The sequence below is a fragment of the Musa acuminata genome, chromosome BXJ2-7, assembly GCF_036884655.1.
Source record: "Musa acuminata AAA Group cultivar baxijiao chromosome BXJ2-7, Cavendish_Baxijiao_AAA, whole genome shotgun sequence".
In the NCBI taxonomy this organism is placed as follows: domain Eukaryota; kingdom Viridiplantae; phylum Streptophyta; class Magnoliopsida; order Zingiberales; family Musaceae; genus Musa; species Musa acuminata.
The window spans coordinates 1,236,451-1,257,362 of record NC_088344.1 but is presented as its reverse complement, the minus strand read 5'-3'; the positions used below and the strand labels follow the sequence as shown (position 1 = coordinate 1,257,362).

General features: G+C 39.4%; 2 protein-coding genes and 1 long non-coding RNA gene across 5 annotated transcripts; 1 reads left to right on the top strand and 2 right to left on the bottom strand.

Annotated features, from left to right (window-relative positions):
* Nucleotides 1–3,975: 3,975 nt before the first annotated feature.
* LOC103990914 (calmodulin calcium-dependent NAD kinase) lies at nt 3,976–8,175 on the top strand. The gene is made up of 9 exons (XM_009410207.3): nt 3,976–4,109; nt 4,219–4,410; nt 5,052–5,275; nt 5,366–5,424; nt 5,913–6,122; nt 6,562–6,691; nt 7,152–7,480; nt 7,549–7,690; nt 7,762–8,175. Exons 1-9 carry the CDS (start codon nt 4,100–4,102, stop codon nt 7,999–8,001), a joined length of 1,536 nt encoding a protein of 511 aa, XP_009408482.2. The 5' UTR covers nt 3,976–4,099; the 3' UTR covers nt 8,002–8,175.
* Nucleotides 8,176–12,111: 3,936 nt separating this feature from the next.
* On the bottom strand, nt 12,112–13,635 carry LOC135585843 (uncharacterized). Of its 2 annotated transcripts, XR_010488367.1 has the most exons (3): nt 13,522–13,635; nt 13,294–13,443; nt 12,112–12,595 (listed from the first exon to the last, which is right to left on the bottom strand). It is a non-coding gene; the product is annotated as an uncharacterized LOC135585843 (long non-coding RNA). The 2 variants fall into 2 exon arrangements; XR_010488366.1 differs by having other exon boundaries at nt 13,294–13,589.
* A 568-nt stretch (nt 13,636–14,203) lies between these two features.
* LOC103990916 (double-stranded RNA-binding protein 1) lies at nt 14,204–20,681 on the bottom strand. 2 transcript variants are annotated; one of them, XM_009410210.3, is made up of 5 exons: nt 20,323–20,681; nt 18,080–18,312; nt 17,778–17,997; nt 15,411–15,584; nt 14,204–14,792 (listed from the first exon to the last, which is right to left on the bottom strand). In XM_009410210.3, the coding sequence occupies exons 1-5, from the start codon at nt 20,579–20,581 to the stop codon at nt 14,353–14,355; spliced, it is 1,326 nt and encodes a 441-aa protein (XP_009408485.2). In that variant the 5' UTR covers nt 20,582–20,681; the 3' UTR covers nt 14,204–14,352. The 2 variants fall into 2 exon arrangements, with proteins under 2 accessions (XP_009408485.2, XP_009408486.2); XM_009410211.3 differs by having other exon boundaries at nt 14,204–14,789.
* Between the last annotated feature and the right edge of the window lie 231 nt (nt 20,682–20,912).

Here is a 20,912-nt window from a genome sequence, read left to right as displayed (position 1 = left end):
AACTGCGCTTAGATGCAAACTGCGCTTAGACGCAATCTGCATTTAGACGCAAACTGCAAACTGCATAAATTGTGTTTAGACGCAAACTGTGTTTAGACATAAACTGCACTTAATCATAAGTAATCTTAGAATTGGCTTTTGCATCAAAATAGTTTTTATCGAACGAACGCAGCTTTCGTTTTTAATCGCTGAAAGATTTCCGCTGCACTAATTCACCCCCCCCTTAGTGCTCTCGATCCTAACAGTTAGGATGTATGTAAATTATTAAGTAATATATTTACTTTATTTTATGGAAAAAGAGATATAACTGTCCTTTTTTCTAATCACATCTGACTGGCGTTTAAGCAAAATTAAGCCAAGATTGCTATAATTGGGTCCCAATTGCATTATAATACGACTAAATTATCAGCACGCGCATGGCGTGCTTAATATATATATATATATATATATATATATATATATATATATATATATATTCTTCTCAGATTTGTACTTGAGATTTACATTGGATTCTGTGATGATAGCTCACATGCTTTATCCCTACTCCTTGCAAGCTAGCTAAAATTATTTTAATCTACATTAAATTTTGAATATTTTATCAAAATATTATATTATTATTAATTTTTATTTTGAATAATATTTATGATCAAATTATTTAGGTAAAAGTATGAGAATATTTTCGTTCAAGTTGAAAAAAAAAGAAAGTATCATCTCATTAAAAAACTAATATTAAAAAAAAAAGGAAATTTCAGTAAAATATCCTTAAATTTAAATCAATTTCAATTGAATCATGGAGATATGCAGCTCATTCAAAAGCAGGACTCATCTAAAAGCTCAAAGCATCAATCCATTTAATATTCTCAACAGTGGAAGGTTGATGTTCTCCACCATAAAGTGATGGAGCCTCTCTGACACCTACAGTCGGTGGAATGAGCGAGGGATATAACTATAGGGAGAGAAAGAAACATGAGAATCTCGTGGGCATGCAGCGACAGTGTCGATGATAAGAAAATAATCCTCTGGTGCAACTCGCAGGCATAATAATATTAGTCATGTTGGCTAGAAAACTGGACTTGCAGTTTGATTCAGAATTCTCTGATTAGCCTTCTCCTCGTGCCACCGTAAACAAATGATTCATAGACAAAATCTCTGATAGCTGTCTGATGTATCTTTGATACTTGTCCATACATCAATTACAGTGAAAATAGATTAGAACTTGTCTCTCTCGATATGATCTATACATAAACAAATGGTTCATGCACAGCAGCAGTAAATGCAGCTGATCAGAATGAGTTGGCAAAGCTAAAAATAAATGTCATGAGCTGGAAGGAATGGGTCATCACATTTATAATGGCTTTGATGACTTTGGCTGATGATGTATCTCAGAAATTGTCCATGGATCATTTGCAATCAAATGGTTTGGCACTCCAACTAGTTTCTAAACATGCCACTTGTTTAACCATTAATGATAGCTTTGAGAACTTTGGCTGATGATGCATCTATGATATTGTTCATGGATTATTTGCATTGAAATGGTTTAGCACTTCACAACCCTAACACTAGTCCTCCTCATGCATTCACAAAAGCTATGACAGCAGTTCTTGCAATGTATTTTCTGTAGATCTGACAGCTTTTCCTGATCAACTGCAAGAACTGCTGTTTCTCATGTAAAAGCAGTGTCAGATCTACCGACCAAATGAGGGGGAAGTATGTGACCATTCCACGTTCATGTCCTTCTCATTCCATATAAAAGCTTAATATCGTCTTGAACTCTTTGTCATTCTCATTCCAGATAATAACTTAAGTCAATAAATGAGACACCTTCATGTTCATTAAAGTTGAAACATCTATGAAAGCTTTGAGTGCTTTGATTGATGGATTTGTCCAGTGAAATGGTCGGAGCACATCATTTAGAATCCTCACACCACCCTTTCCTTTATCCAAAGTGGTCCATTGCACAACAGCTACAGCAGCTCTTGTGGTTGATGTGCATGAGCTGGAGAACACTATAAAACAAATGGAACAAGTGGGGAATGATGCAAGAGTATGTGGCAATGACTTCTTCAAGCTATTTGTTTACTTAGTTTTGAGATCTTTGGCTGATGTATCTCTCATATTATGCATGATTTAATATGCTTTTCAGAAAAAATATCATATGACCACAAGATGTAAGCAGTGATGGCAGTTTCATAAATTATATTTATCTATCTATCTATTAAAATATACATGAACATATTTTGTCCCATTTCAAACCAGGGTTTCAGATAGATTGACGGCAATAATTAGTTTAACATGATATTATAATCAATCTTTGAACAATTCAAAAGAATAATAATGCTTCAATTTTTTTTATTATCCTGGCAGGTTTTTATTACAACGCCGAGGTGTTCTCCACATATTGTATTTGTAGTGTTGAAGTGTCGGTTGCATATCATTTGTGTGGCATCGAATTATCGATGTGTCAACCATATGTCTTTCTCGCGACACCGGAGTTATATGATGGTGAGATATCGCATCGGCCATACGTTTTCCTATCATGAATGACAAATAATTGGAATCATTTGTACCATTGGAAAAAAACTGATATCCTTGGAACCAAATTCCTTATTGTTGATTGCAACGATGGATAGTTTATGACAACACAAATAAATTACGAACCAGTAAGGACAATTGAGTGCCATTATCATCCTACACTATATGACGAATTGATGCGTTACGGTTGATGAGTCAGCACGGCCTGGTCCACGGATTGATGTCGGAAGTCTTCGGCTAATTGAGTTGGTTACCAAGGTTACGTCTCGGGGGTGGTCGCTTTCCTGCATAGAATGCCCTCGTCGGATCGTTACCAACCGTGGTCCCTCGACCAATAAGTTAGTGTGGAGTTCTCTGGTTTTTGCTCTTATCTTTTTCTCCTCCCTAGTCAGATGCCAGTCATGAGTTTTTATACTACTATACGAGGGTTGGTCGTACATGGGTTTTGGCATGACGACCAGTCCTCGAGAGGTGAGGATATACCTTGGCGTGACCGCTATCCTAGGACGCGCCGAGCGGCACCATACGACGTCGTCCCAAGCTTTTCGAGATGAGATGTATCAAGGAATACTTCGGTACGGATCCTGACTTGGCACATGAGAGTGTTCCTTTTGCTGACCTGGTGGTGGCATGACGTGGTGTTGATGGTGACGTGACTAGGACTCAAAATATATCTTACCAAATACGATCTTATGACAACAAAATCAGAAGACGTAAGCTTCAAATCAATCTGTTTGGATTATATTTTTCTACTGATTAAAAAACCATAAGAACTCAGTAACTAAAGATTTAAGTATTTTTGGGAAAAAATAGAAATAAAAAAAATCTGGTTCATCCAACAATTTCGCATTAGTTGTAGTCCATTCAACAATGATTTCACATGCCAAACCTACACACACAAAAAGAAATAAAATAGCAAAGAGACATAGATGTTCTACCAGAGCTAAAGATTGTGGTCCTTCCCCCAAATTAGATAATATTTTATGGGGGCAGCTCATGCCCACACTCAATTATTGTCACAATTTGAGGCTAGATTAATCCAATGAGATCATTGCATTAGTTTGAATCGAATTAGGTTTTTTTTATTTTGTATATGCTTCTATAATTCAAATAATCTTGTAAATTATCAATATTGATTTTCTAAATAACCATCAAGCAATTAATTTTAGGTCAAAATTGGATGTGAAGCTACATAGGTTGGCTATTCCATGACACCGACCAATTGTTAATGTTAGATATTGATCTGATAATGATATACTGAACCTTTTTTCATTAAATATTGAGGATTCAGAATCTCATCCGATATATTTATAAGATATTAATTAATTTAATTAATTAATATTTTAATAATTTATTATGGAATCTCGCATTCCTCGTTTTATCTTTTAAATAAAAAATAAATCATATGGCATGAGAACGAGTGCCGAACAAATATAAAGCGAAGGCAGCGTTGACCTCAACAGCCATTCCCACATTGCATACTCCACCACCCTTCGTTCTCCTCCGACGCGCTCAGCGCCAGGGCTTGCAGCTTTGGATCTCAAGCCCATCGGCCGGTGACGCAGTCATGCACAAGGGTACGGTGGATCTCCTTCTCTTGATAACTCTCTTTTGGATCTTCTCTCTTTCGCTATCCCTTCTTCTTCTTCAGTGGCATAACTTTGCCTCGGTTGACTCCGTCGTCAGATGGGATCTCCAAGCTCGTCCTCCTCCACCTCTTCGGGGTCACGGTCGCAGGCGCGGCGGCGGCGGCGGTGCGATACCACCGGCAGAGGAAGCAGCGGCCGACGACGACGATGGATCTCAGGCTGATGCCACGGCTGGTGCTGACGGATTCCGGCCGGGTGGAGGAGCTAGAGCGGTTCTCCCACTATGTTGGTAATTGCATGATCTGACTTTGGCACTTTTCTATTTCTTCCTTCCTAAACTGGCAGAAAGCTCACATCCATCCATAGTTTCTGTTCCAGGTTCCTCTATTGCAATATTTTGCCTTTCTCTCTATAAATTCTACCTTCTATTGTAGATTCGTATGGGAGCACTACTGCCTTCTGATGTCAATATATCTTGACTCTCTCTCTCTCTCTCTCTCTCTCAAGACTTATATGTCCATTTAGGCTTTCTCTTTTCAGTTCCCTCTAGTGTTACTTTTGCCTTCTGATGTCCATGATCATTTCTTCTTCTTTCTTGACTCTCTCTCTCTCTCTCTCTCTCTCTTTCTTATTTCCTTAAGATGGTGTCACATGGGACCTTGAACAACTCAGATCTTTCAGTAGATTTTTCAACAGCTTTGTCCCCAAAAAAGTCTGCATCCACAAACCTCTTCCATGTCTATTTTACAGAGGTAAATTTGGACAATGGCAGGATTGCGGGAGTGAAACGCAACAGCCAGACATGGGAGGTTCATAATTGATTGGCCTACATCATTGCATTACACTGCTTCCATTAAGAGCTCTCCTGTTCTCCTTCCTTCACGTTTAGCTCACCGTAAAATGTGACATCTTCTTGTCATGTCCTCGCAGCAAGGCAGATGGGGTTTGAGGACATGAACGAGTGCCCTCAGCTTTGCAAGTTGGCACGTGATTACCTCAAGACAACTAAGGGGTGTGAGGACAACATATTTGCCTTCTTTGCCAATGAGCCAAACCCTGAATCCCTCTATGTGAAGCTTGTAGAAGAGCTGGACAAATGCATACTGGCCTATTTTGCATTCCACTGGAACCATGCAACTCTTCTTGTTAGTCAGGTAATGGCAGCATTGTTTTGATCCTTTTCTTCATATACATATACATATATGTTTATGTATATATGCTAATAATATTCTCTATGGGGGCAGGTATTGAGTGCTGACAGCCCCAAAAAGAAGCTCAAGAATTTTGTTATGGAGGCCACAAGGTAGGCACTGTTTTCCTCCATCATCATCTGCATGGGAAATTTAATCTACCAAAAAATAACATTTGTATATGATTAATTTGAAGCTAATCATTGAACTTTCTTGCACGTTTATCCCATAAATATTAGTGTTTCTGCCAATGCTTTGACTTTTCAACCCACTGACCAATTATATCTTATGTCCATGCCAACTTATCTGTTTGATGTATTGTTTCTTAAACCGATAAGGTTGAGTCCTTGGTTTTACAGCCATCTCAACACAGTTTGATAACCGGGCCCACTAGTTTCTTCCCGTGCATCATCATCCAACTACAAATAGTGATAGCTTCCGCTTGCGGGTTTCAAGGACTTCCTCACAAGTGTCGATCAATCTGTTTCCACTGTCGTAAATTGATGGATGACGAATACAAGTTATCGAGAATGTCAGCCCAAACGGAGACTTGTACGATTATTCACTGATGTGGTGTTTGTCGTTTGATTGCTGAACACAGGAAACTGAGGTTCGAGAGGGTGACAAAAGACCTGAAGGTGACAAGAGTGTTCTCTACACTGGTGGAGGAGATGAAGGCAATCGGAATCGAATCCCGCTGCACCGACGTCATGGTTCCGGCGGCCCTCTCCGACCGCAGCCCGGTTCTGCTCCTGATGGGTGGTGGGATGGGAGCTGGCAAGAGCACCGTGCTCAAGGATATACTAAAGGAGTAAGTTCCTTAGTTCCTTCCCTTCTTTGCGAAACAACAACAACAGGAGATGCAACTAAGACAGCAAAACGCCGTGATCTCCTTGATTATAAACACCAAGCAGAATGACAATAGTAGAATAAAAGGACAAGGAAAGGACCAAAGCATTGCCTCAGCAGAAAGTGACCACCTTTGGTGCAGAACTACAAGACAATGGTAGGTTGGAAGAGTTGGTTGCTGAGGCATGCGGCAACGCTCAAGCACATTCAGGAGCTGCGACAGATGAAGGAGAAAGCGTACCTAATCCTGCTAAGGCTAAACCAGATCGAATTGTACTGGTCCAACTGTGATTGCTGGATAAGTGGAAGAATGGATGCAAAGCTTTTGGACAAAGCTCACTCATCAAGTTACTTCGTTGGAAGAGGCTGTCTTGATTGACTGATTACCTGTGGGGTTGCAGGGCTTTCTGGTCCGGAGCGGCGGCGAACGCTGTGGTGGTGGAAGCCGACGCGTTTAAAGAGACAGATGTCATTTACCGCGCCATCAGCTCCAGAGGCCATCACAACGACATGTTGCAGACCGCTGAACTGGTACTGACCGTTACTGCTGTTCTTCATTTACAGATCTTATCTGACCTGCTTGTCTCCTTCTTTAGCTGCTCTGCTCTTGAGAAATATGTGACCTACACGTTAAGACATAGCTGTTTCTGATCAAAATGGTAGCATATCACAATCAAAATTGCAATCTTAACGCCAGTGTGGCTTTCAAGAAAATTGGTCCCATCATGGATTCTTATCTCATCAGTCTATTCTTTCATCATCCTGCATGTTCGTTGTCTTGCAGTCCAACTCAAACCTTATCTGCATCCTGTGATTAACATCGCTAGACCTTTTAGTACTGTTCTTTGCTTTCAAGACACATCTTAATTCCTGCCACAAGATTAGCTTTCAGGACATATGTTGTGTTGAGCAAATTGATTCAGATCAACACCTGATCCAAGATCGACTGTAGCTTTCAGAATAACTAGATTCGCACGTCCATGGCAAGCAGGTCCACCAGTCATCAACAGACGCGGCTTCCTCCCTCCTGGTGACCGCACTGAACGAAGGTCGAGACGTGATCATGGATGGCACCCTCTCGTGGGAGCCATTCGTGCAGCAAACCATCGCCATGGCACGGAACGTCCACAAGCAGCGCTACCGGATGGGAGTCGGATACAAAGTCGTCGACGACGGGACCATCACGGAGAACTACTGGGAACCGGCAGAGGACGACGACGACGAAGAGGAAGAATACAAGTCCAAGGACAGGAAGCCTTACAGGATTGAGCTGGTTGGAGTTGTCTGTGATGCCTATCTCGCAGTAGTTAGAGGGATCAGGTATTGCATCTCTAGAACTAAAATCCAATTAAATTCGAGCTCGATTTTACGACCGACCTCAATGGCAGGAGAGCTATAATAATGGGGAGAGCAGTCAGGGTGAAGTCACAGTTGAAGTCCCACCACATGTTCGCCAATGCCTTCCCAAGATACTGTCAGCTCGTCGACAATGCCAGGCTCTACTCCACCAACACCATGGGATCGGCCAAGGTGAGTCGAGCTCTTCTTCTCTCACCGCCCCTCCTCCGCTGTGGAAGCTCAGACATCACCACTGATCACAGCTGATAGGGTGGAAAGACGGAAGCAGCAGTCTGCTGGTAGATCCCCGAGAGATCAGCTGCCTGGAGAACGTGAAAGAGTTAAACGAGGAGGCCGATTCCATCTATCAACTCTACCCTCGGTCCAACACCAGTTGTGGGTCTACTTCGATTTGGAATGACATGGTGATGTCGCCGACGAGAACACTGATCCAGCAAGAACTGAAGGCGGCCGTCAAAGCGATCGAGAGTCGTGGATCATGACTCACTCGATCTGCAATACTGGATATAGATATATCGTATGAGCAAAGGTAACTACAGAAACCAGACTTGTGTTTCCCTTGTGCGAACATGTCATAAGTTCCATCCCTGTCAACCAAAGGACTGCTTTGCTGCTAAACTTGTCCATTGAATGTATTCCATCAAGCTTTCGGCTCACTCGTTATAGCTCGAGGATAACGTGAAACGATGGAGGAAGAAGCTTCACATATATATATATATATATATATATATATATATATATATATATATATATATATATATATATATATATATATATATATATATATTATGGATTACTTCAAATTTTCCTGTGACAGTAATTTAGTCTTATTTCGCACAAATATTTCAGTACGAACAATACTGATTAGCCCATTAGCCCATTAGCCCATTAGGCCAACCCAACTCCAATGGCTCGGTCTTGGTTGGCTGTTGCCCGTTTAAATCTACGGCCAATAGCTTCGACTCTCTCGACTCATTTCGATCGCGCCTGCTGTTGCTAAGAGAACCCCGTCGCCTCGTCTCGCCGCATCTTCTCGTCGCTCCGCCTTCTGGTAGATCATCTCTCCTCGCCGCTTCTCGTCCTTTCTCTCTGCTAACCACCCTCTTTTTCGCCGCCGCACGTCACGCCGCCTCGCTTGCCGTATCTTCTCGCCGCTCCGACTTCTGGTGGATCTTCTCTCCTCTCCTTCTTCTCTCTGCTAACCACCCTCTTTTTCGCCGTCCTTCACTTCTCCTGTAAGACATTGCACACTATTGAAGAACACATACGATTTACTGCTACTTAATGCTATATGGCTGTATGTACACGAAGAAGATAGGGTTTAGGAATATGATTAATCATTACAAGAATTATTAATAAGATTGATTAACCATCTATTGCATTTTACTGAATAACTAAGATGGGAGAATGTAACTCTTTTTATGCATTATTGTTGTGTAATTAAACCCTGTTATGTGTTACTGTTGTATAAGTATTGTTGTATCTTGCTGCTGTAGCTATTATTGAACATGTTTTGTACTTTAAATTTTGTTATGGTTAATTGCTAGCTTTTATTTGTTTTACTAGAAAATTCTCTGTTAGTTGATTGCTCCATATATTTGATCATTTGTTAATATCGACGATCTTGATGCTTTTGATATAGTTACCAGAAAACTCTGCTACAACTTATTCCCAAATTATTTGTGCTTAATGCATCCAATTCATTTTCATTTGTATCTTTTTAAATAAATGTGATATATGATCACATAAACCCTTTGTTTATATCAGATCAAATTTTAACATGGAGGGTGCTTTCTGCTGAAATATAGGTTTTAGAAATTTAATGATAATATATCTAGTATGGAGAAAACTCTAAGTGAGTTGAGGTTTTTATTCTTTTTAGGATATCAAATTGGCTTTAATCGGTCAAAGTTGGTTAACTCCTATAGCTTCCAATTGATTCTAGATGACCCCAATCGATTTCTAACTATAAAAGCGAGAGGTTTTAGACAAAATCAGACCAGCCTGGGATGATATTGGAATAGGTCAATATCGTGGACTATGTCTTTTAGCTTCTGCTCGCCAGAATTTTCCTTTTAGACTATTTTTCTTGCATTGCACTAAATTAATGTACAGAACATTATTAAATTGTCTCAACTTCATGACCTATTAACCGCACAACAAATGTGCTAACCGCCAGGATGTTTCAACAAAGACATACTGGTAGTTGTCATGATCTACATGACCATATTCTACTGCATTCAAAGTATGATCTATTTTCTAATGTGGAAAGCATTGAACTTTCCAAATATGGCCTTATTTAGGTTGATGCCGTGCCTCTGCATTGGGTCCCAGTGGCAGTCAAATCACAATAATGAGATACGTAGGTTGCAATATAGCTAAAATTGTTAAGGAATCTTGTAGCTGTAACCTATTGGTTTACGTGTTATTTTTTAACTACATATAATTGGTACAATAAGTTTGTAATCTATTGATTTTCTTGCTGCCTATTTCTACTAACACAACCAATTTCACACATATATGAGAGGACGAGGAGAGAAAAAGAAATAAATACTTGGGATTAGATAGTTCCTGCAGCATCTCACTCCTTGGAATCAACTGTACCAGCATTGATTCAGGTGTCAGGCAGCCACAGGTTTGCCTTTGTTGCATCTCCTTCCTTCCCCTTATCTTTATACTTTGCTGTTGGATGGTGGTGATACCTGCGCATAAGGCATCTATGGCTTCCGTCTTTGGTTATGATTGTTGTCATGGATGCACCCACCACCAAAGCTGCAGAAAAGCTTAAGGTACAGTGACTGCCAGTTGTCAGTAGGTTGCTATTGTATCCATTGTTCAGGTCTACAACCAACAGCTTGGCACTTACCTAGTGTGTTTATCTTCTTGATTATTCTCTTTGATGTATGATATTGATTCATTTGTGTTTTTCTCCTTTTAGTTTGATTGATGCGTTAATTCATGTTCTTCTAGTTGGAAGTAGATCATTTTTGTTTGTACCTTTGCTTATTATCTTTGATGTATGATCTTTATTTGTTTCTTTCATTCTTTCTTGTATTGCATAATGCCTTAATTTGCATTCCTTATATTGGAAATAGATCACGTTTGTTTGTTTTTGCTTATTTTTTTGACATATGATCTTTGTACGTCTCATCAAGTTGTTTTGGACCATAGGAGTAATGGCAGATAAAAGAGCTCATAAAACGAGATGGGAGAATGAAAGCTCACTTCGGTGCACCATTTGCACCTGAGTGAGAATATACTGGGAAGACTCCCTGTCAAATCTCTCCCGAGGTTCAAGCTAGTCGGCAAAGCTTGTCATGCCATGATCTCTGACCCTTAATTCATCCGTGCTTATCTGCATCGCACCAAGAACAACCCTATGATGATCATGATACCCACTAGGTCAATTGTTCCATTATGCCATAAGCCCAAACTCCAACACGACATCAGGTCATATGCTTACTGGGAGGTCAGCCCGGTGGCCAGCTTCATGGTCCGAATAAAGCTTCGTACACCAGCAGTATACAGTGGTACGCTTCTTCACTGCGACGGGCTTCTCATCATCACCACTGAATCTCAAACATGTGTGTAATTCCTCCACGAGAGAGCTTTAAGAGTTTGCTGAGACCCAGCAACAGTTGCTTGTTACAGGAAGACTTTTCTGACCACCTTGGGTATGGATTCGATCCTCGTACAAGAAAGTATAAGTTGGTTTGGTACGTGTTCCATCGGTGCAAAGAGAGTGACTGCATTATGTCGATGGGTATGGAGGTGCTCTACTTAGGAATGCCTGGTTGGAGGGTGGTGGAAGAGGACTTCACCTTATCCTGTGACGTATCACACTGCTTACTCTACTTTGATGGAGCCGTGTCCTGGAAGATATCCAAGTTGCTTCGGACCTCACATCTGCAACACTTATTTTTCTTCAATCCAAGAGACGAGAAGTCCAGAGCAATTCCTGCCCCCCTGGTTATCCCTCATATGCGGATGATAGAGTCAATCTAACAGAGTTTAAGGGCCACTTATGTTTCTTTTTTCACAATGAATTTTGGTGCCATGGATATAAGGATGTCTAAGGATGGGTTGAACCCAGCATGGATTCTGAACTCAGCCTTGCGTAGCCTCTTCTTGTTTGGAGAGTGGAATGATAAGTTCTTGTTGCAGGCACAGATCCTAACGGCTACAACAAGATGCAAGTGGCAATAGCGGACATCGACCATAGAAAGGACTGTGATTTCAAAACGACCAATTATGTTGAAAGTCACTAACTTTTGATGTGGTTCTACTTGGAGATGTATTGGTTTGACGTCTCTTACCGCAGGATGCTTAGCAGTCTCGGTGTTTATTAAGATGTTTTATATAAAAATTGCTATTCAAATAGTTAGGATTTACAGTTTTTGTTGTTGTTGTTGTTGTATATAAACTATGTTTAGACATATAAAATTCTAGTTTGCTTAATCTAAATGATGTTCTAAATTGGCTGCGGCACCAAATACATTGTTATGCTGAGGTTGTATTTTAAGCTGAGAGAATGCGCAAATGGTGTCAAAAATGTTTTCTTGTGATGCAAGTAGATGGCTTTGAGTTGAGGATGGAGAAGAAGAAGAATTCATGGTCACACACACTTGCACGTCTTACAGTCTTTGGTTCCAACAGAAGCTAAACACTTGCACTTCATTACACGGTTTCATCGCTTTGCGGAATCCACTCTCTTAAACGAGTCATTCACTTCGATCCGCACGCAGAAGAGTTTGCACAGCCTCTCCCATGCTTTCTTCAATTTGTAATGGACGGCAAAGGAGGCCTTCGGTTGTAGCCTTCTTCTTCTTCTTCTTCGGTCGCTTCATTCTGTCGCCGGTGCCGGCGGAGGCTTAGAGGCTGAGTCAGGCAGTGTGACGCAGAGAAGGCCGTTGTCTGGGTCGAACTTGGCTGTGACTAGTTCGGTGTTGTAGTGTTTTGGAGCGCGAACGACCATGTCGAATCGGCTCCATCGATCGCCTTCGATGTGCCGCTCGCCTTTGAGCTTTAGTCGATGGCAGGTGTCGATGAGAAGGATGAGTTTTTCTTGCTCGAATCCTGCGTCCTTTGAAAGATTAGGGACTATAAAATAATAAATTCACGCATGCATGTAAATTTTTTTTGCAAGAACTAATGGATGATAAGTTTAAATCATGAGATGAAATTTTGGTACGCGGCCACTATAAAACATATATACTAAGGCTAATTACAAATTATCTTACGTAGTTATTAGTTATCTTTAGTATCTCGATCTCTACACTTTAAAAAGTTACATCGACGTTCCTATAACTATAAAAATTAAATATCTAAATCCATTTATACTAATGACATCGTCGGTTTTACTAATAAAAATATAAAAATAAAAGATAAAAAAATAATTTTAATATTTCAGTTAATTGTGGTGGACGATGTCGTCGCTAGAAACTATGGGTGACTATTGTGGATGAGAAAAGCGAGGATGAGAGGTGAGAGTCGTTTTGTATCTACATCAATACTGACGTCAATGCAGCAGAGTGGTCAACATAGTTGTCGAGGGACACCTCTCGGCATATGTATCGACGACCCTTTCATCGCTCATCAATTACATCGACATCGATGTAGATGTAGACCAACTCTCATCTCTCATCGTCGCACTCTTAAGGAATATCGCTAAAAGTAGATGAGGTATGTCCCCTCGTATATATTGGTAGGAGGCTTATGCATCGAGTTAATTTAACTTTTCTCGATATAAGCGAGAAAAAAAAAATAAATCATACCCGGTAACTCAACAATTAGGGATTTGCATTTCTCGTCTGAGAACCATCGATGCTGCGGTTTGAAATCGGTGTACCGGCGAGGCCGCAATGCAGCTGCAGGCACCTCCTCCATCAGACTATTTCTCTTCTGAATCGATCCTGCCATCAATTCTGCACAAAAAATAAAAGAAAGTAGCACTTGCAAAAAGGTAGAACTCTCGGCTACAAGAATGTTGCTGGGTTTCAAACCTTGTTCATCTTCTGTAGCCAGATGATCTTTTGGATCAATCAGAGAAGTCTCATGTCATCAATTCCATATAAATACACAACACTTTGGCAAAGGATACAAGTCTCAGGTACAATGGTTTTTATTCCTTGCTCTTTAGCATGTTTGTTTGATGCTTTAAATCACAGGCCATCGCAAGCATCACATCACTTTCGTTGTGGGCAAAGTGGTATGCTTTCATAGGTTCAAGAAAAGAAGCTTTGCCAAACTTCAAAACCATTCTGTTTATTAGATCATATTAGCAGCATGTGGGTCTCAATGAACAAATTCCATACTCTTTAGATTGTAATTTCTTTTAGCATAAGAAATATATGTCATTCTTTGAGAATAGAAAAAAGAGGAACTCTGTAAGTATTTTAAGCTGAGTTCATGCTTTGGGGGTTGTAATCACATGAATCAGTATTTGTTCAAACTGTGAAATATTTGTGTGAAATAAGACTAGATTCCAGTCAGAGAAAAAATTTATTCTATGGGGTGTACTGCTTGCAAATATCCATAATATCATGTTGTTGCAGAATATAAATTGCAAACAAAGTTTCATGGTAATCAGGATCAGCTATTTATCATTTCAAGTGGTCTGCCTGTGAAATGTAAAGTAGAAGTTCATTTAGAGCAAGAAATCTGGTCACCATGCACAGATTCACAGATTCATAATAGTTCATCATGCAAATATGATTACACTGGAAAACCATCTGCAGACAGATTTAAGAGTAAGAAAAGCTCTGTTTGAGAACATTGTCTGACATTATTAAAACATGACAAGATCCTCGCGGATTGCAATTGCCTTCATAATTTCAGAAATCTAAGCTGACAGCCACCCAGCTATCATCACTACAAGGTAAAGGAACTGCACCTTCAGGCAAAACCAAGTCAGATTTGCGCGGATAGACCTGCACTCTATTACGCAACAATGATGAAGTACTGCCTGTAGGAAGTTTGCCGCTCGTGGTTGTGGGATGGAATTTATGGAAATTATAATTTGAGGAAAGAGCGGAGCTCCCACCTCCAGACACGGCACCTCGCAGAGTTTCTCCGTTCTTCGTAACATCTGCAGATTCTGGATCCTGAACAGCGGCGACAGTGTCCTTTTTCTTGGCTGTAATCTCAGGCTCATCTGTGGAGATAGTTAAATGATGGTAGGAACCATCAATGCCCATGACTTCATCAGTTGAATTAGTTATCTGATCACTCACTGGAGTTGCATTTGATATAGAAGCAGTCGCCCCATGATCTACTGCAAAATTTTACCTAATCATAGTCAGATTTACCAAATATGTATAAATAATGTTTCCACTGTATACACCACGTATGTTAGTCGATATAGTCTCAGCTTCTTCCCATCTATGAATGCAACTAAAGAGGTATGCTGCCACATGTATAACATGCAAGGTAGTTTATCTCAGCATGGACAAACACCAAGCATACCAAGGAGAAACTGATGGTGCAAGATTAACGTCAATCTATATGGATGAAGCATGTATCTCTACTGCAAAAGTTATTCAACCATTATGAACACAACAGATATGAACTATTCTCTATCCTGGATATAGTCTGAATGGCTTCCGCAGTATGCAGAACAGCTCCTATCATTTGAAGATTTAAACCAATGGCATATCGATGGAAGGAAAATTAGGTTTTCTTATTGACAATTTTCTGGTGTCCTTTTATATAAAATGAAGGCATTCAAAGAATCAATGTAGATGGGGGCCACCTGATGTGAAATCACTGCATAAAAGAGCAATCAGAGCAAGGAACATAATTCTTGTAATGCTCAGATCTCTACAAATTCGTGAATATGGATGTGTACATAAACGAAAGTATAAAAAAGCACAGAGTATCACCAAAGTATCACCTGCAATAATGTCAACCGTCCTTTTCGCATCGATTTGTGATGCTGGTATCAAGAGAGAACTTGGCTTCGGAGAGTTCATGTTAACTATTGGCTCCACACTTGAAGTAGGAGGTTCAGATTCAATGTTCACTTGCCATTTTGAGACAAGATTGGACGAAAATCTGTTTGCTCTGCCTGCAAGATAAAGAGTCCAATTAAACTTTTTGAATCCAGGTTGTTACCTTATTACCACTGTAAAAAAAATGCTAGACAGCATCTATAATCCTTACTGTGTCAAACAAAGTTCCAAAGAAAACTAAATCAAAGACCACCGAACTAGTTCAACAAAAACACCACAAGTTATAGCTTATAAAAGTTGTAGAAAATAAAAGATCTCTCAGCATGACTCCCAATTTCCATAAGGTAAAATATCTGCAATTATAAAAAGAAAATTCTAAACTCTAAAGCATCACAATGAAAATTATCAAGACATTAGTGACAAAGACATGGGAATATGCAGAAAATCACAGATGTTTAAATGAAAGCTGCCATCAATTGTAGAACATTGACAACCTCTTCCTGGACTTCATGTTTGCTGCCAGTGTTTGGCTGCCCTCTCTTATAGATTGGAGCAACTTGGAAAGTTTCACTCTCAAGTGCATCATGGGAGAGTGCAACAGACTATGTTCACTGACTCTATGCGGTTGAATTTGACTTGTGCGGCATGATTAATGCTTCAGGTATGGGCATGCAGATTAATTGCAGGTCAGTGACAAACAATATGACTTGTCATTTACTAGAGATTCACTGTGACCTATTATTACCTGGCAGCCTTCAACCTCATCTTGGGCCCTACTGGCTTGTGCTTACATTAGTGACAAACAATCTGTTTTCTTTCGTCCTCTCGCATGCAACTATTTTATTCTTAATAAATTCATGGATTATTTATCCCATCCTTTATCAAAAAAAAAAAACTGCATTAAAGAGGCATATTACTAATTCTTGTCTTGTTTCTTCAATAAAACACCAAACCAAGATACTCAGGAAATATGGTAAATATAGAAACATTGCAGTAAGCAAGCAGCAATAGACAAAAAAAATCTCTTAGAATGCATGACTAGCCATGTACAACTAGCCAAAGCCCCACAATTGTCTAACTTAATCATACAAATTTCAGCATTGAGAATATAAGCAACAGAAATCTGGATACTTTAAGAAGCCTTCCACAATTGTCACTTTCAGTTTGAAAAGGTAAAGGAAAGATATGGACCAGCTAACTAATATGCATCAACTTTGTGACCCATACACACATATCTTATGAACTCTGAAGTATAATAGGAAGGATCATCATGGGTGAAAGAATAAATGTCAAAATTTTGACATTAAAAATCTTCACTTTAATAAGGTGTATATGCTACTGGCCTTCCTACACTGTGTGCATGGCTCACACACCTGAACCACATCCTGATCAATGCACTAAAAAAAAGAAACAATGATATCGACTTGGCTTTCCTACACTTTCATTTGGATAATTCCTAGGACACAAAATGAATCTAGTCACAAATCTTATTCTCTGTTCTTCTTTTCTTAGTAATTTTGCACCGTCAATTTAATTTTCTGCATCAGAACCAATCTCTATAGCATGAATTTTGATCCTATGAACTGCGAATAACTACCAGATTCCTGCATGCTTCCTTCTACACCTTACTTGGATCTGAATAAATAGAAAATGCCAAGGCTTGACTTTCACATTTATGATATCACTGACTATTTCTTAATTGCTTTCCCTGGACAAATTAATTGTTGATTCTCTGGCCAATAGATGATGTAATATGATTTTACAGGACAGCAAAATGTAATTTTCCTGTTTAACAATCCAAGACCTTTTAAATCTCCAACAAGCAATCAACACTGTCTTCTCTATTTCTCCAGAATTGGTTGTTTGCAGAAGCCTCTTGCTTTCAGTTTGTTATATCTGAAGTCTGACCACACTACCAAGAAACATGTTTGAACCTTTTTTGATCTGAATATATATCCCTTGGTCTCCTTGTCAAACAAAAGTTCCTAACGTTAATCCTTATTCATCCACAACATTAGTTACACCTTAGAATTTATTGTTGTACCGATTTAGTTTCTGTTGGACTTCATATCCATATAGTTTGCAGCAGGTGTGCCATCATATGACCTTTGAACAGCCCTAACCTCTTGCGAAATTTACATGCTTTCCTTGTGTCAACATGCTGACATAGCTACACTATAACACTGACCAACTCTTGAGAGAGAGTCCAATGAACCTACAGCAGGTTATATAGAAATGTATAACACTACCACTAAACAAAGATCTACAAAATGTAGAATCGTCTCCTTGTACAACGACCACTAACTTACATTCTTCAAGTTGAGACAAAGCAACCTTTGCAGCATTATTCTCTGCCTGTTTCTTGGTTTTCGCTACATCTCCTTGAAAAAGTTCACCTTTGATCTCTACTTTAGAGGAAAAAGTAGGCATATGGCTTTCACCATAGTTGGTTGTGGTGTACTTCGGCAAGGACAACCCTCTTTTCTGTGCCAACTCCTGCAAAAGCATCTTGTAAACACCAGAATAATCCTGCAAAATAAAACAGAGCAACTCGATCTTTAGCACAACAGCTTAAAATAGAAATATAAGTTTAGAAAGGCTTGTCAATTGCCTGTTGATTTCCTGCCACACACAAAGACATCAATGCAACTTTTGCAGCAGATTGTTCAGCTTCCTTAACTGTGTGAAAATATCCTGTACTCTCAAACGTTTCCCCATCAAATTTAACAGTAGCCTTAAAACGACGACTAGGAGTACCATCAGGAACAGACTGATATGTTGGTAGGCCTTTATTATTCTTTTGCAGATAAGATTGAAGATGGCTCTTATGTGAAAGTTGCTTCTCTGCAAGAAATTCAGTACAAGCCCTTCTTATTAAAAAGATTTGAGTAATTTATGGGGCACAGTTACAATGGTGAACATGATAGAGTGACTAGACTAGAAGCTGTGATATCTACTGAAATTATTCGTCATACCACAGACAATACAAAGCTTAAAACATTTTGATACATGTACATTTTTTTTTTATTTGTTCTTCCAGAAAATATTTTAACATTGCACTTGTGCTTGTAGAAAACAAATTTATAGTTTTCTACTACTCTGATTAGCCCTTCCGAACAGCACAGATTGATTTAATAAAATCAAGTATTTATCTGCACATATAAGCCATTTTACATGATTGCAATCATAAGCCTGATATCTTACAGAGTACAGGCATGTATTATATCATGGCATGTGTTATAATTAATCCAGCAGATTTCCCTGTATAACTAACCATAACAATCTACCATACATAAAATAACATATATATACATGTTCTCTCTAACATCAGTTCTCATAAAAAGCAAACATGTTCAAGACTAGAGCAGTGTTCAGTAAGGGTAATTAACCATCTGCTACATTACTATTAAGGCTTACAATTTCACAGGCAGTAATTTGTCACTTTTAGTTACTCTTTAGGCAATTAAGGCTTGAACCTCATCAAGCTCTGTGCATAAAAACATAGCTAAGAGAATGAAATCTTATAATGCTAACTTACACTCTCGTACTGAGCTTTTGCATAACAAACCATCTAATTCAATTTGTTTACTTTTTACAAACCAATGACTTCAATTTTCTTTTGCTCTATGCAGCCACTTGGCATGGATGAAAAAATCTATTTTAATGATGGTTTGGCATCTTTATAAAAAAAAGTGTGACAGCATTGGCGATGCCTGTATCACAGCATGGCATCTGACTTGCTTTGGAAGGATATGAACACGTATCACTTCCTTTTGAAATGTATCAGATTTGGAACTAGGGTAAGATCATTTAGAAACTGAAACCAAATTGAAATCCTCACCGAAAAGGGAAATGAGATTGTGGCATGAAACATAGTTTGTACTTGATTACTGTTAACAGAAAATATGCAGAAGGAAACTAGCTGTGCTCTGGAAGATAATTTTCAACAATAATGAGAAATGTATCCACAAAATAACAAATATAGGAGAAGAATCACATTAGTGAATCAACTAGCTTTCATCAACTAATCGCTGATTAATGACAAATGCAAGTGTAAATTATACTTTTAACCATCTTCTGTAAATTGTAAAAGGAAAGGAAAACAAATATCATTTATTGGAACCAATGAACTATTTAAACGTGAACAGGAACGATCTATGTGTTCCACAATGTCAAAAAAACACAAGATGACCAAGCTTATAATTCTTTCTTTAGCCAATTAAACAAGACTTCTTTCGGAGAATGATGTGGAATATTAAACAAGAACACGTTAAAAGAAGTGCATATCAACAAACAGAAGCCGAGCAACCAGCTTCAGTTAAAGAAGTTATATGAGAACATAATTATGTGGAATCTCTACTGAGCACTTTTCACCTCGAGATTAATCACAGTTCATCACACCTCAGTGTTGATATAAATGTTCCACTACAAGTATAAGAAATAATTATGAAAAGTATGTCACGCTAAAAGTGCTTTCAGTATCAATTATAATCTTCTTTTAGAGTATCAAAGAGTCTTTTAAATTTTTAGTTTTAAGGAAGACAATATTCAGCGATTTAAAGCACCAACAGAAGAATACCAACAGACACCAGCAATCAACAAAATAAAAGAAGAAAGGAAGAGAAACAAGACAAGAACTATTCCTCCAAATGCTCGGTGTCCCTCAAAGCTCCACTCCCTCGGATAAAAAGAACCATTTTTGAAACAAACTAGAGCTTCCAACTTAAAGCCAACAACACCAAACCGCCGAAAAATGCCATCTTTGTGCGATCCGTCTAACGAAGAACCACCACAGAGCAAAACAACAGGCGTCTCACAACAAAATCCAAGCTCCGAAAGAAGCGGCGAACTCACCGAAGGCCGGAGGAAGGGACGCGGAAGGGGTGGGAGGCGGGGGCGCCGTTTCGGGGAGTTGCTCGAGGGCAACCTGGGCGGCCTTGTTCTGGGCTTCCTTGATGGTTCGGGAGTCGTCAGGGGAGTGAAATGCGACGCCGTTGACGGTGACCGTGGCACGGAAGTGGGGGTCGTGCTCGCGGCCCTCCCGGGAGATAGCGTACTCCGGCAACGGCCATTGCCGCTGCTGGCAGAGCTGCTGCAGCCGGCTCTTGTCCATGGGTCGGTCGTCCTCCTGATTATTGCAATAACTCGGCTTAATGCAAATGGCGTTGATTGGACGCGAAGGAAGACTGGGGAAGACCTTTGTAGAGAGAGAGAGAGAGAGAGTGAGAGAGAGAGAGAGAGAGAGGGGTCATATAATATGAGTGGGGGTTGCAAAAGATGGATGGACCAAAATAGCCTTCATTTCCATTGTTAATTCTCATTGGTTTTTGGTGGAATCCAAATTATCGCCTTATTAACTAATAATTTATGTCTGATACGGAAACCTATATATCAATATAAAAAATATATCAAATGGAAAATTAATTTTTATTTTTTTTTCTAAA

What these genes read in the sequence shown, in the direction of transcription:
- LOC103990914 (XM_009410207.3), top strand. An exon ending in TTTGTTATGGAGGCCACAAG is followed by an intron (nt 5,425 to 5,912) that starts GTAGGCACTGTT and finishes TGCTGAACACAG; the next exon opens with GAAACTGAGGTTCGAGAGGG. An exon ending in TGTTGCAGACCGCTGAACTG is followed by an intron (nt 6,692 to 7,151) that starts GTACTGACCGTT and finishes CATGGCAAGCAG; the next exon opens with GTCCACCAGTCATCAACAGA.
- LOC103990916 (XM_009410210.3), bottom strand. Translation starts at nt 20,581, where the DNA reads ATGGACAAGAGCCGGCTGCAGCAGCTCTGCCAGCAGCGGCAATGGCCG. An exon ending in GTGTGGCAGGAAATCAACAG is followed by an intron (nt 17,998 to 18,079) that starts GCAATTGACAAG and finishes TTTATTTTGCAG; the next exon opens with GATTATTCTGGTGTTTACAA. An exon ending in TTTGTCTCAACTTGAAGAAT is followed by an intron (nt 15,585 to 17,777) that starts GTAAGTTAGTGG and finishes TTTATCTTGCAG; the next exon opens with GCAGAGCAAACAGATTTTCG.